The 15311-nt window shown below is 44.0% G+C and overlaps 1 protein-coding gene across 2 annotated transcripts in view; it reads right to left on the bottom strand.

Annotated features, from left to right (window-relative positions):
* The window catches only part of Prkar2a (protein kinase cAMP-dependent type II regulatory subunit alpha), an 86040-nt gene extending 72433 nt beyond the window's left edge, over positions 1–13607 (bottom strand). Inside the window, exon 1 of one of the 2 annotated variants that reach the window (XM_052721321.1) lies at positions 13083–13607. In XM_052721321.1, the coding sequence (XP_052577281.1) occupies positions 13083–13335 (253 nt within the window). In that variant the 5' untranslated portion in view covers positions 13336–13607. The remainder of the gene's footprint in view (positions 1–13082) is intronic. The other variant, XM_052721315.1, reaches the window with a different exon arrangement.
* Positions 13608–15311: the final 1704 nt, after the last annotated feature.

Raw genomic sequence — 15311 nt, 5'->3', positions numbered from 1 at the left:
CTGGCTGTCCTGGAACTCCCTATGTATACCAGGCTGACTTTCAACCCCATAGAGATCTACCTGCTGAGATTAGGCATGCACCATAATGTCTGTTTTTTTGTTTGTTTTGGTTTTTTGTTTTTGTTTTGTATTTGTTTTTGGTTTTGTTTGTTTGCTTTTTTTTTTTTTTTCAAGACAGGGTTTCTCTGTGTAACCCTGGCTGTCCTGGAACTCACTCTGTAGAACAGACTGGCCTCAAACTCACTCAGATCTGCCTGCTTCTGCCTCCCAAGTGCTAGGATTAAAGGTGTGTGCCACTATCACCCAGCTGACTTTTTTTTTAAAGGTCCAAAAACTGAAAACCACTGCTATCCATTAGAAAGGTAAGAAATGAGCCGGGCGGTGGTGGCACACGCCTTTAATCCCAGCACTCGGGAGGCAGAGCCAGGCGGATCTCTGTGAGTTCGAGGCCAGCCTGGACTACCAAGTGAGTCCCAGGAAAGGCGCAAAGCTACACAGAGAAACCCTGTCTCGAAAAACAAAAAAAACAAAAAAAAGAAAGGTAAGAAATGAAAGTGGTAAGGTAGAAACAGCCAGTCTTCTGTGAATATATCTTGCTCTGTAGATTTGACTTCAGAACCATTTAAATATTTTATATAATTTTAACATTAAATATAAAAATAATCCATAGAGTATTTATAATCCCAGCACTTGAAAGGTAGGGCAGGAGCAGCTTGAGGTCAGACTGGCCTACATAGCCATTTCCAGACCAGCCAGGGCTATATAAATTTAAAACTCTATCTCCCAAAAACAGAAAACACAGTGGATCTGGGGAAATCAGTAAAGTATTGTGCTCAGGCCTGTGGGTTTTTGATTGTTTGTGTTTTGTCTTTTTGTTTTTTTCAAGACATTTTCTCTATGTAACCTTGGCTATCCTGGAATTCATTATGTAGACAGGCTAGCCTCAGACTCACAGAGATCTGCCTGCCTCTGCCTCCCAAGTGCTGGGATTAAAGGAGTCAGCCACGGCCACAGGTTTAAACTGTTTTTTAATCCCACTGTTAAAATTATGACTCTGAGATTGCTATCATGCGACTTAAAATTGCGTGTCACTGCCCTCTCCCCTGCCCTCTTAATCAAGTCTTTTACTGATTCTTTCCTACTCAAGCACACTTGACGTGAGGATAGTAGTAAGTGGGGCTTTGGGCTGCTTAAAAAAAAAGAGCACTTCGGGATGTTGAGGCTTTTTGGAGACTTTTTTGGTGAGGCGGGATGCAGGGCATGGAACCCATGGTTTAGGTGGGCAGGCTAACCCTTAGTCTATAAGAACACTATACTCTTCAAGTTTGTAAATGGGCGGCAGGAGACCCTGTTTCAAAACAAAACAAAACCAAAAACAACAAAGGCCTATGTCCAAGATGGCGGTGGCAGTATTTGCGTCCCAGGTTTCTGGGCTGTTAGGCCGGTTCCGCCCAGGGTGGAGTGGTCCACGTGGAATGGCGCCCACAGCCGGGAACCTCAGCTTGCCTGTTCAATGTCCTCACCTACATCACGGTGCCCAGTGGGGTGGGAGTGAGTGCGCTCAACGTTTTCCTGAAGTTGCACCACCATGGAGGGTTTGAAAGATCCAAGTTCATCGCCAACACCCATCTCCACAACAGGGCCAAGCCCTTTCTCTGGGGAAATGATAATCATTCCCTCTTCGATAACCCTCAGGTAAATCCGTTTCTAACCGGATATGAGGACAAATCAGGGAACCTGGACCATCACCTAGGCAACAGGGCCACAGCACTGGTTTGTACCATTACTCTGCATGTGGGCCAGAAAAGTGTATGGGACACTCGTGGTTTTTGTTTGTTTTGTATCAAATGATGACCATCATAACTATTTTGTATCCTTTTCCTTATGGGAGGAGTAGCTTAAATAAAAAACTTAAAGTCAAAAAACAAAACACTACTTTTTAAAAAATTTTTAAACAAGTTTATGTAAAGAGGTTTGATTGGAAGACTCTAGGGCTCATTTTCAGAGAAATTTACCCCAACTCAGGGACAAATTGCCCTACATGTAACAGCTATGTCCCCCCCAAAAAAGGTACAAAATTTTCTTCCTTTTATGATGATAAATGACAAGTGAACATGGTATATAAAGATTTTTTAGCCAGGCAGTGGTGGCTCAAGTTTTTAACCCCAGCACTCGGGAAGCAGAGGCAGGCGGATCTCTGTGAGTTCGAGGCCAGCTTGGTCTACACAGCAAGTTCCAGGACAGGATCCAAAGCTACACAGAGAAACCCTGTCTCGAGAAAAAAAAAAAAAAAGGATTTTTTTTAGTGGAACAAAATAACGTAGTGGAATATAAAAAGAACTGACTTAACACTCCACTAATGGAAGAGGGAGATATTTTCAGAGAACTGGTATTTTGCCCCATATCATATCCATTTGATGTCAACCAGACACAACATTGCCCATGTAATTTTAAAAAAGAAAAGAAAAAGTGGAGAGCTAGTAAGATGGTTCAGCAGGTTTAAAAAAAATAAATAAATAAAACCCTGAACAGATACATGGTGGCATGCACTTTTAATGCCAGCTCTCAGAAGGCAGAAGCAGATGAATCTCTGTGAGTTAGAGGCTAGCCTGGTCTACATAGAAAGTTCCAGGATGGCCAGAGCTATTGGTAATAACTGGGGCTTTGTATTGCTAAATTATTAGTGAATCCTTGTCTCAAAAAAGAAAATGCACACACACACCCCAAACAAACAAACAAATTAAAAGCTGTGTGTAGTAGCGCATGCCTATAATCCCATTGCTTGGGAGGCAGAAGCAAGAAGATCAAGAATTCAGTGCTAGCCTAGGATACATGAGACTCAGGTTTCAAAACAAAACAAAACCAACAACCTCTCTCCCCTGAATGAATGAATGAATGAATGAATGAATGAATGAATGAATGAATTCATGTTACTCTGACTAGAATGGACCAAAGGCTATGAATACTGTTCTCTGGTACTATCCTCTTAGCTCACATCTGGACTCCAATTTAATAATCCCTAATTACTATAGGGATTGGAGAGATGGTTCAGCAGTTAAGAGCACTTCTTGCTCTTGCAGAAGACACAGATTTGATTCCCAACACCCATATGGCAGCTCACAACCTTCTATAACTTCAGTTCCAGGGGTTCTGATGCCCTTTTGGCCTCCTTGGGCACTGCATGAATGTTGTACAAAGACATGTAAGTAGGCTAAACACTCATATACATAAACCATTATAGAACATACCCACAAACTAAGGGCTGGGAATATAATTTGGTGGTATGGCATTGGCTGACACACTTGAGGTCCTGAGTTCAATACCCAGCACTGAAAACAACCCCAGTATACCTCAATACAATCCAAGGCTACCTAACCAGTGTTAGCATCAAACTCAAGGGTATCATGATGGTGAATTTCACTGTCAACCTGACTGGAATGACCTAGAAGACAGCTCCAGAGGGGTTTAAGGAAGGAGAAGAGACTTATTCTAAACAGAGGTGGAAGAGTAAATAGACTAGGGCTCCAAAGTGACTAAAGAAAGGAAAAGGAGGAACCCAAATGAGCACCAGCACTCTTCTATTCCTGCTGACTATGGACAGTGTGACCCCTGCCTTCACCATGATGATGGGCTGTACCCTCAGACTGTGAGCTAACAGACCCTTCCTCCCTTAAGTAGCTTTGTACCATGGTGGTCACCAGGCCACTGAAAATTTATTTCAGCTAGACATAAACTCAGGGGTTTCCTGGATCCCTCAAGGACTGATAGTCACAAAGAACTAAAAACAGTGCTGACTTTATAATTAGGATGTTTCGCTTTCTTTTAGTAAAGAATCCAAGTCAAGACTAGCCAAATGAAGGGACACACACTAGAACTGGGAAGGTCTCAAACACAAGCTTCTCTACCCTTTCTGCACAGAGTCAGGGCACATCACCCTCCTGGCACAACAATGTGTTCATCACCAAGGAGGAACCAGAAAAATTTATGTTTAGAGTTTTTATTGGGTTGTCAATAACTGACTCATTACTGACTTCAATTCCTTTGTTCTACCCAGAATTAGACTACCTAACCTAGACTCGGTAGCACACACTTGTTATTCCAGCATGCTGGCTGAAGCACTGTGGTCATGAGATGGAGGCCAGCCTGAGTTACATACTGAGCTCATTCCAGGGCAGCCTGAACTATATAAAGATAGATGCTAAAAAAAAAAAAAAAAAAAAAAAGACGACAACAAAGAAGAGAGTGTGGTAATGGTGGTGGGACATTAAGGCTGTCTAAAAAAATCAACTCTCATAGCTAATTTTTCTGGTGACAAGCCCTTGATCTGAGTTATCTTTATATCATAAATCTTGATATATATCATAAATCAAGATATATGATCTTGGATCATATATCTTGATCCAAGGGCTCAAGAACATTGAACACATCTATAACCATGAAGAAAATTTTGAATTTCAAAAGCTTCAAGAATTCTCTTTGAAAGAAAAATAAGTGTGTGTGTCTGTGAACATACCTCATGAGAGAAAGAGAGAGTGCAAAACATTACGAAGGGCTGAGAATGTAGCTCAGTGGGTAGAGGGCTTGCCTAGCATGAATGACACCTAGCACTGGATGCCCAAGACTGTATAATCAGGAATAGTAGAATATACCCATATTCCAGGCTTTTGGGAGGTGGAGGCAGGAAGATCAGGAGTTCAGGGTCCTCCTCACCTACCTAGTATGTTTAAGGACTAGATGAGATCCTCGAGCTCCTCAGATAAAACACTTGCTGTAGTTGCTGAGTAGCATGAGGACCTGCATTCAATCACCAGAACCTATGTAGAAAAGTCAGGCCTGGTGTTAGGCACTTGTAGCTGTAGCATTGAAAAGACAGGGACAGATGGATCTCTGCAGCTTGTTGGCCTCACAGACTACCATATATGTGAGCTCTAGGCTAGTAAGAAGCCTTGTTAAAAAAAAAAAAAACACACAGTGGGCAGCTCCTAAGGAATGACAAGAGGTTCATCTCTGTCTTCCACATGTACAGACAGAGAGAGAAAGAGAGAGAGAGAGAGAGAGAGAGAGAGAGAGAGAGAAAATCATTAAGAAAACTGGATTGGAGGCTCAGCTAAGCAGGCTGATGCAGGAAGCTCTGGAGCTTTCTTTCAGCCAGCCTGGACAACATAGTGACAGATCTTTACAAAGATAGCCAAGACCAAGCTGGAGAAATGCACAGCAGTTAAGAGCATGCTCTGCTCTTGTAGGAGGGGTTCAGTTCCTAGCACCCACCGACATCAGGAGACTCACAAACAACTAAACTCCAGCTCCAGGGAGATCCAATGCCTCTGGCCTCGGTGGGCACCTGCACTCATATGCATATAATCATACACAGGCACATACAGGAACATAATTAAAAATAATAAAAATAAATGTTTTTTTAAGAAAATACAAGTAATGTTCATTCATTTTACTAAATTCCATCTCTTCTCTCTCTCTTTTGGGACAGGGTCTTATTATGCAGCCTCAGATGGCCTTAGAACTTGTTATATTGACCTGACAGCCCTCAAATTTATGAAACCCTTTGCTTCTGCCTCCCAAGGGCTGTGATTACAAGTGTACATCACCACATCCAGACTACAAGCCAATTTGAAAATCTAGTGTGCACTGAAGGTAACCAAACTCAGAATCATTCTAACCACAAGAACCCTGGCATATTGCCAAGCAGGCAATATTTCTGTTTTATAAGCAGTGACACTAAGCATTGAACACTTGGTCTGGAAACAGAAAGACAAATCACATAGTTATTAATGGTCATGGAGTCAACAAACCTGAAGCCTCAATAATCTGCCCCCAAAGAACCCACAAGACTAACAAAAGAGTGGAAAACCAGGTGTAGTGGCTCACACCTGTAATCTAAGCACTCAGGAAGTAGGGGCAGAAGGACCCCAACTTCAAGGTCATCTTTGGCTACACAGTAAATTGAAGGCCAGCCAGGGCTTATATGAGACCCTCTCTCAAAACAAAACAATATGGGGAAGGGGGTTGATTAGCCCTTCTATTTTTTCCTAAGAGTTATAGTTTCAGATATTGCAACCAGGTCTTCAGCACATTTTGAGCTATTTTTCACATAAGGTGAGATGTTTTTGCAAAAGGATAACCAATTGCTTGAATTACTAATATATATACACACACACATATATATATTTATATGCACAAATATATTTATATATATGTATGTATATATACATACATAAAAGAGAGTCTACCTATGTAGCCAGGTTAGCCAGGTTGACTATAAACTCACAATCTTGTAGCTAGAGTTTTCCTGCCTGGCCTACAGTCAGGACAAATCTCTCTCACCCGCCAGTCCCACAGCCGCTCAGACCTGACCAAGTAAACACAGAGACTTATATTGCTTACAAACTGTATGGCCGTGGCAGGCTTCTTGCTAACTGTTCTTACAGCTTAAATTAATCCATTTCTATTAATCTATACCTTGCCACGTGGCTCGTGGCTTACCGGCATCTTCACATGCTGTTTGTCATCGTGGTGGCTGGCAGTGTCTCTCTGACTCAGCCTTCCACTTCCCAGCTTTATTCTCCTCCTTGTCCCGCCTATACTTCCTGCCTGGCCACTGGCCAATCAGTGATTTATTTATTGACCAATCAGCAACACACTTGACATACAGACCATCCCACAGCACAATCTTGTCTTGAGTGCTGGGATAACAAGTGTTCATCATCACTGTTGGCTTCTCTGCACTTTCGACCAAGCATGAAGACCTGGGTTCAACCCATTAGATCCATTTGGTGGAAAAAGAGAACTGACTCCAAAAAGTTGTCCCCTGACCTCCACAGGCCAGCCATAGCACACACATGAACACACACATGTGAGCACATACACATACACATTAAAAATAAATGAATGAGGGGCTGGAGAGATAGCTTAGTGGTTAAGAGCACTGGCTACTCTTCCAGAGGACCCAAGTTCAATTCCCAGCACCCACATGACAGCTCACAACTGTCTGTAACTCATGTTCTAGGGGATTTGACACCCTCACACAGAGAGATGTGCAGGCAAAACACCAATGCACATAAAATAAAAATAAATAAGTCATTTAAAAATAAAACAAACAAATAAATAAATGTCATAAGAGCTATCAGAATGCTCTCATTCAGTGGGTAAACTCACTGGCTGCCAAGCCTGACAATCTGAGTTTGATCCCTGGTACCCACAAGATAGAAAGAGAGAACCTACTTACACAAGGTATCCTCTGACCTCCACAGTATCAGGAGCTGGGGATATAGTAGTGATATAGTCTGTGTTGGCAGGTATAATGTTTGGAGTTTAAGCCCTACCATTAAAGGGGAGATATCCCAGTGAATCATACATCTGATAGAGGATTGTAACCACTGTAATATAAACAATTCCTAGGACCCCCAAATTTAATTTTTTTTAAGTTAATTTGTTGTTCTTTTTAGACAGTCTCTACATAGCCCTGGCTGTGGTGGAACTCACTCTGTAGGCCAGGCTGGGCTCAAGCTCACCAAGATCTACCTGCCTCTGCCTGTGTTGGTATTAAGAGCATGTGCCACCATACCTGGCTTTAAACCCAAAAATTAAAAATTTTTTTTAAAATAGAGTATCTGAAGATAATCCTCCAGACCTACACAAATGACCAACAGTATACAGGAAGGTGCTCAGCAAGCATTATTAGCCATTATTAGGGAAATGCAAATCAGAACCATGATGGATATGGAGGAATTAAGACCCTCAACAAACTTGGAGTTGGAATGTAAAATGGTAAACACTTTAGAAACTAGTCTGTTCCACTCTGAGGGTGGGGGTGGGCATATCTCAGTGAGTTCAAGGACAGCCTGGTCTACATAAATAACCTTGGCTTGCAGGCCAGCCAATGTTACACAGTGAGACCCATCTCAGAAAAAAAAAATAGTTTGGCGGTATTTCTCCCTTGAAGCCTTTCTCACTCAAAGTGGTTCTTGTTCATTTTTCCTTAATAAGTCTATTTCCTATAATCTATGTTTGAGCTACTTAAAGAAAGAAAAAGAAAAAAGGAGCCTGGGTCTAGAGTGTTGGTACAAGTCTTCAATCTCAGCACTGGAGAGGCTGAGACAGGAGGACAGAAAGTTCAGGCCTGAGCTCAGTTGCCAAACCCTGTCAAAAAGGGAGGAAGGGTTTGGTATTTCTGGTTATATACTCAAGAGAAATGAAAATATACAGCCACAAGGGTAAACATGTACCAGAGTTAGAGCGGCACATTCACTCTACTTCAAAGTAGAAACACCTAAGTGACCAGAACTGATGATACAATTGGCAAATCCAAACAGTGTAATGGTAACCAGAAACAGAAGACCACCCACGTTGACAGTCAAAGAAGGCTAAGGAGGGAGGGTCACTTGAACTTAGGAGTTTGCAAACAATCTAGGCGACATAGCAAAACTCAAAAAAGGGGCCAAGAGCTAGATTTAATGATAACCATCAACACCATCCAACTCCAGAATTTTATTATTCCAAGCATAAGTCCTGCACCCACTAATTATATAGTACTCTGAAGGGAGGGGTATGGCTCAGTGCACAAGGCCACTGGCTGCTCTTCCAGAGAAAGAGTTCAATTCCCAGCACCCACATGGTTGCTCACAACCACTTGTATGTAACTGCAGCTCCAGGGGAAGGGCACACATATGTGCACACACACATGCAAACACACGCACATTCTAGGTGCCTTCTATAAGTGAAATCCTGTATTTGTCCTTCTATGTGTGGCTCACTTCAATCAGCATGGTTTTTACTTTGGTTTTTTGAGACAGGAATGAGTCACTATGTCCACCTTCATTCAGTCTGTTTTCAACATTGTAACATCATCCACATTGGTAGCCTGCATCAGAATTCCATTTCCTTTTAAGATTAAATAATATTCCATTGTGTGTGAGTTTGTATACATACTGTTTTATTTGTGGACACTTCAGCCTTTTCACTGCTGTGAATAACACTACAATGAACAGTTACACAAGCATGTGGCCACCACTTTCAGATCTTTTGGCTACATATCCACACTAGAGTAATTCTATGTTTAACTTGCTGAGGACCTACTAAATGACTTCCATTCAGGCTAGAAATTTCACAGTCCCATTTGGGGTTTCAACTTCTTCACAGTCTTTGTTTTGTTTTTTTTTTGGTTTTGTTTTTGTGTTTTTTTTTTTTAAGATTTATTTATTTATTATGTATACAGTGTTCTGCCTGCAGGCCAGAAGAGGGAGCCAGATCTCATTAGGTGGTTTTGAGCCACCATGTGGTTGCTGAAAATTGAACTCAGGACCTCTGGTAGAACAGCCAGTGTTCTTAATCTCTGAGCCATCTCTCCAGTCCCCTTGTTTTGGTTTTTATGGTGTTCTATTTTTCATTAATAACCATCCTAGTAAACCGGGCATGGTGGACGGGAGGTAGAGGCAAGTGGATCTCTGTGGAGTTCAAGGCCAGCCTAATCTGAGTGAGTTCCTGGATAGCCAGAGCAACACAGAAACCATGTCTCGAAAACCAAAAAAAAAAAATTTATCTCCAAAAGATGGTTATCATTGTCTTCATTTCTAAGACAACTTAAACTGGTTTGACAACTTTACCATGACCACAGAGCAAACCTGTGGATCTGGAGAATAATTTCTAATTTCTTCAGAAGGCATATTATATGCACTAAGTCAAGGTAAACACAGAATAGCAATGCACTGCGAAGTTTATAGCTCCTACAACAATGACCATTTCCTTGCCAGCTGTTACTTGAACATCTGGCTAGACCACTCAAAACTAGTCTGTATTTTCTTTCTTTCTTTTTTTTTGAGACAGGGTTTCTCTGTGTAGCCCTGACTATCCTGGATCTCGCTCTGTAGACCAGGCTGGCCTTGAACTCACCGAGACCATCTACCTCTGCCTCCCCAGTGCTGGAATTAAAGGCATGTGCCATCACCACCGCCCAGCTAGTCTGTATTTTCTAACGTGATCGAATAATATAAAGCTCAAAACAGTCTCTCAACATGTTTGTTTTGTTCAAAAGGAGGCCAAGTGGTTAGGAACTGCCTTGGCAGTCAAGAATGCTTGCTCCTCTTGCAAAGACCTGAGTGCATTTTCTGTAACCACATCAGACAGCTCACAACTATTTGTAACTCCAGCTCCAGAGGATCTGATGTACTCTTCTGACCTCTGAGAGCACCCAAATGCAGCAAATATACACATGTGGCGTACACACTAACACATAATCAAAAGGTGCTGGGCATTGGGATGCATATTTTTAATCCCAGCACCACTCAGGAGACAAAGGCAGGTAGATTTCAAGAGGTCAAGGCCAACTTGGTCTACATAGTTAGTTGCAGCCATCTAAGACTACATACTGAGCCCTTGTTTCAAAAAAAAAAAAAGTAATTAATTAAAATACATTTTAAAAAATTAAAAAGCACCTGTCTTTTCAACATTGTAACATCATCCACATTGGTAGCCTGCATCAGAATTCCATTTCCTTTTAAGATTAAATAATATTCCATTGTGTGTGAGTTTGTATACATACTGTTTTATTTGTGGACACTTCAGCCTTTTCACTGCTGTGAATAACACTACAATGAACAGTTACACAAGCATGTGGCCACCACTTTCAGATCTTTTGGCTACATATCCACACTAGAGTAATTCTATGTTTAACTTGCTGAGGACCTACTAAATGACTTCCATTCAGGCTAGAAATTTCACAGTCCCATTTGGGGTTTCAACTTCTTCACAGTCTTTGTTTTGTTTTTTTTTTGGTTTTGTTTTTGTGTTTTTTTTTTTTAAGATTTATTTATTTATTATGTATACAGTGTTCTGCCTGCAGGCCAGAAGAGGGAGCCAGATCTCATTAGGTGGTTTTGAGCCACCATGTGGTTGCTGAAAATTGAACTCAGGACCTCTGGTAGAACAGCCAGTGTTCTTAATCTCTGAGCCATCTCTCCAGTCCCCTTGTTTTGGTTTTTATGGTGTTCTATTTTTCATTAATAACCATCCTAGTAAACCGGGCATGGTGGACGGGAGGTAGAGGCAAGTGGATCTCTGTGGAGTTCAAGGCCAGCCTAATCTGAGTGAGTTCCTGGATAGCCAGAGCAACACAGAAACCATGTCTCGAAAACCAAAAAAAAAAAATTTATCTCCAAAAGATGGTTATCATTGTCTTCATTTCTAAGACAACTTAAACTGGTTTGACAACTTTACCATGACCACAGAGCAAACCTGTGGATCTGGAGAATAATTTCTAATTTCTTCAGAAGGCATATTATATGCACTAAGTCAAGGTAAACACAGAATAGCAATGCACTGCGAAGTTTATAGCTCCTACAACAATGACCATTTCCTTGCCAGCTGTTACTTGAACATCTGGCTAGACCACTCAAAACTAGTCTGTATTTTCTTTCTTTCTTTTTTTTTGAGACAGGGTTTCTCTGTGTAGCCCTGACTATCCTGGATCTCGCTCTGTAGACCAGGCTGGCCTTGAACTCACCGAGACCATCTACCTCTGCCTCCCCAGTGCTGGAATTAAAGGCATGTGCCATCACCACCGCCCAGCTAGTCTGTATTTTCTAACGTGATCGAATAATATAAAGCTCAAAACAGTCTCTCAACATGTTTGTTTTGTTCAAAAGGAGGCCAAGTGGTTAGGAACTGCCTTGGCAGTCAAGAATGCTTGCTCCTCTTGCAAAGACCTGAGTGCATTTTCTGTAACCACATCAGACAGCTCACAACTATTTGTAACTCCAGCTCCAGAGGATCTGATGTACTCTTCTGACCTCTGAGAGCACCCAAATGCAGCAAATATACACATGTGGCGTACACACTAACACATAATCAAAAGGTGCTGGGCATTGGGATGCATATTTTTAATCCCAGCACCACTCAGGAGACAAAGGCAGGTAGATTTCAAGAGGTCAAGGCCAACTTGGTCTACATAGTTAGTTGCAGCCATCTAAGACTACATACTGAGCCCTTGTTTCAAAAAAAAAAAAAGTAATTAATTAAAATACATTTTAAAAAATTAAAAAGCACCTGTCTTGAAAAATAAAAAAAAAAATTAAAAAGCACGCTAACTCTATTAAGTTAACAAAGCATAAGTAGAAGCAACCAAGAAAATGAAATTGCTCCTTGACATCCTTACTTAAATCAAATGAACAGAATGCTACTTGTACACTTTGCTGCAACCAACACACCAATCAAGGTATTGATTATGCTCACCAATTTTATTCAATTGTTTCAACCCACACAGAAATTTTAAAGTTTAAATTTCCAAATTTTTAAGCAATTACATTTTAAGAAAAAGAAATGCATAATTAACCAATCAGGTATGAAATGACCTAACGGAAATTTCCTCTAAATACTTACGCAAAGGGAGAGGGGGAAAGGTGAAAAATATTGACAACTGTTGAATGTAACAGCATTGGGAGAGAGGTTCAACTGTTGAGTGTGAGTGACAGCATTCAGAGAGGGGTTCAGTTCATTTTTCCTCTCATGTTTGCTTGAAAGGTTTTCATTGAGGCAGAGGCAGGAAGATCGTCACAAGTTCGAGGCAGCCTGAACCTACTGAGTTCCTGTTCAATCAAGGCTCCTGACCTAGTACTCAAAAAAAATAGTTTTCAGCAGTAACTCTTCCAAAACCGAAATCTTTGCAAATAAAGTTATCATCCTGCTGATTCAGGACGAGTTGCCGAGTGCGGATGCTCTAGCCTTCCGAAAGGAAGCAGGCTATGAGGTCTAAAGCAAAAGGCAAAGAGCTTCTGGCGGGACCGACTTAAGCTCCGCGCCACCACGCGGACCAAAGAACGCGCACGCTTCATTCAAGGCTGAATCTGACAAATCACTCTCTGTGAACGCTCCGGCTCAGAGAACCGCGGAGCTCAATTTGGAATCGGCACACGCCGGGAAACCCAAGCAGCTCGGCTGGAGAGCTCTCGGGTCTCGGCCCAGGGCAAGGCGGGGCACCGGGCCCTCAGCACCGCTGGTCGGCCCTCGCTCGGGTCCCTCCCTGGACCCTTCGCTCGGTGCCCACCAAGCACCTCGGCCTTGCCCCGCCCGCCTACCTGCCAGGTCCAGTTCTTCCGAGTCGGACTCACTCTCCTCGTCCTCCTCGACGGCGACCGCGCTGGACTCTTGCGTGTGAGAGGTCGTCGGGGTGGCGATGAGCGTGTCTGAATACTGGGCGCGGGCCTCGCGCAGGCGTGTGAAGTACTCCACCGCGAAGTCGACGAGGTCGGGCGGCTGCTGCCGCAGCACCTCCACAGTGTAGCCCTGCAGCAGCTCCGTGAGCCCCGGCGGGATCTGGATGTGGCTCATGCCGGCGACGGCCGAGGGGACCGGCGGGTCGGGGCCGCCGGCGGCCGTAACCTGCGCACTCCCTCACGCCGGCCTGTCACTCGGCGCCCGCGGTCTCCCGCGCGGCCCGCCTCGGCCTTCCTCGCGTCGCGCCTTGTTGCGGCCGGGTCTGCGTTTGTTGTGCGGGCCGCGCGACCCTTCCGCTACCAAGCCAGCCTGGCGCCGCCGCTGCTGTCACCCGGCCGCCGCCGCCGCCGCCGCCGCCGCCGCCGCGGGGACCGACGGGCTGGCGAGCTGGACGGGCGCGGCAGGCGCCCGGGTTGTGACGCACGCGGCCGCGGGCGTGCGCGTCCCCGCCGAGAGCTGGCCCACAGTGCGCGTGCGCCGCTGAACTGCCCGCTCTTGGAGCAGTCCATGGTCAAGGTGCGGGAGGCCCCGGACAGGAGGAAAGAGTGGCCCAGCTACGAGGCGGGCTGGTTAGTGCGTCTTGCCTGGTCACAAAGACCTTTCACTTAGGCTTTCACTTGAGAGCCTCTCAGCTGAGCGCTAGGGACACTGATGTGACACAGGACCACCTCACCTTGATTCCTGCTCTAATGGACGACCAGAGGGTTCACTCTAAGGAATGACATTAATGCTGAACTGACTCGTCCAGAGGAAGATCTGGAGCAAAGTCGTCTAATAACACAGTACTGCAAGAACAAAGACCTGGTCGAGTCGGTAACACCTTGACTGACAGGTAGAACAGTGTGCAACTGAATACAAGGCCCTAGGGATTCTAGTATGAGGTCATGAGTTGTCAAAAGGGAAAGGTTTTGTAGGAAGTAAAAGTTTCAGTGAGATAGTCATTTGGAAGCCTCAGGCAGAGAAGTAACCCTGAGAGAGAGAACGCTCAGACAAATGTGGACGGACAATGAGAAAAGGGAGTAAGGCCTGGAGCAGGGCAGACCTTTGACCTTGTTCCTCTTTTGGACACTTCCACCTGTTCTTCAGGTCTAGACCGCACCTCTTTCCTCCACTTTCCTCCCCACTCGCAAGCCTGGGCCCTGGGTCACATGATCTGATGAAGCTGAGCAGACCGCAGGTCCTGTTGTGTGTCTTTTGCCTCTGGGAAGAGGGCAAAGGTGAACTGGAGAGGCCAGGCTATTACCCAACTTGCTTCCTCCTGTCACCAAACGTAAATAGAACAAAAGAAGATATTCTTCCTGGGATATCCAGCCACAACCTCGGGGCTCGCCAAAGACCCAGTGAGAATAAAGTCCTCCCTCTCCCTGCTAGAACCAGCCAGCAACTGATTAGCTGTAGATGTGGAAACCTGAAGGGTATTTGAGACGGTTAAGCACCACCTGGTAATTACCCAGTATTAATTAAGATCTTCACTAGCTCCGCCCACACAGACTTGGCACAAACCCAAGACCTCAGTGCTGCTGTGAACTGAGCTGCCTATACTGACAGTGGAGTACCTCACTGATACTACTCAGTGTAGGGGCCAGCCCAGGCCCTAGGCTAGGTAGATCTGTGATTACAAACAGCTGTGCATCCCTGACTATGTCCTTAGCCCCACAGGGAAGTCTTGGATGTTAAATGGTGGGGACGCCACAGTGTCCAATGTGTTGGCTGGGTGCTTCCTGCATACTTGTGAAGACTGAATGAATGAAAGAATGAATGAATGAGCAGAAACTGCTCTCCTGACTTCACAGTCTCATAACAGGTATCCTGTCCTTCAAAACCATGCTTCTAACCACAGACATGAAGGTCTCATTAAAAACCAGCAGTCTGGAGTCAGGCATGGTGGTAGGTAAATGCTTGTAATCCCAGCACTTGGGAGATGGAGGTAGCAAGATCAGAGGTCAGTGCCAGCCTCTGCTACATGGTGAGTTCAAGCTAGCCTGGGTTACATGAGACCATCTCAGAAAAAAACAAAAACAAAAAAACCAGCCAAACAAACAAACAAAGACCAGCAGTGGAGATAAGTCTTTTCTGCTCTTGGACAGACT

Source organism: Peromyscus californicus, unplaced genomic scaffold (genome assembly GCF_007827085.1).
Source record: "Peromyscus californicus insignis strain IS unplaced genomic scaffold, ASM782708v3 Scaffold_11__1_contigs__length_118956290, whole genome shotgun sequence".
NCBI lineage: Eukaryota > Metazoa > Chordata > Mammalia > Rodentia > Cricetidae > Peromyscus > Peromyscus californicus.
This window is presented reverse-complemented; position numbering and strand designations above follow the sequence as displayed.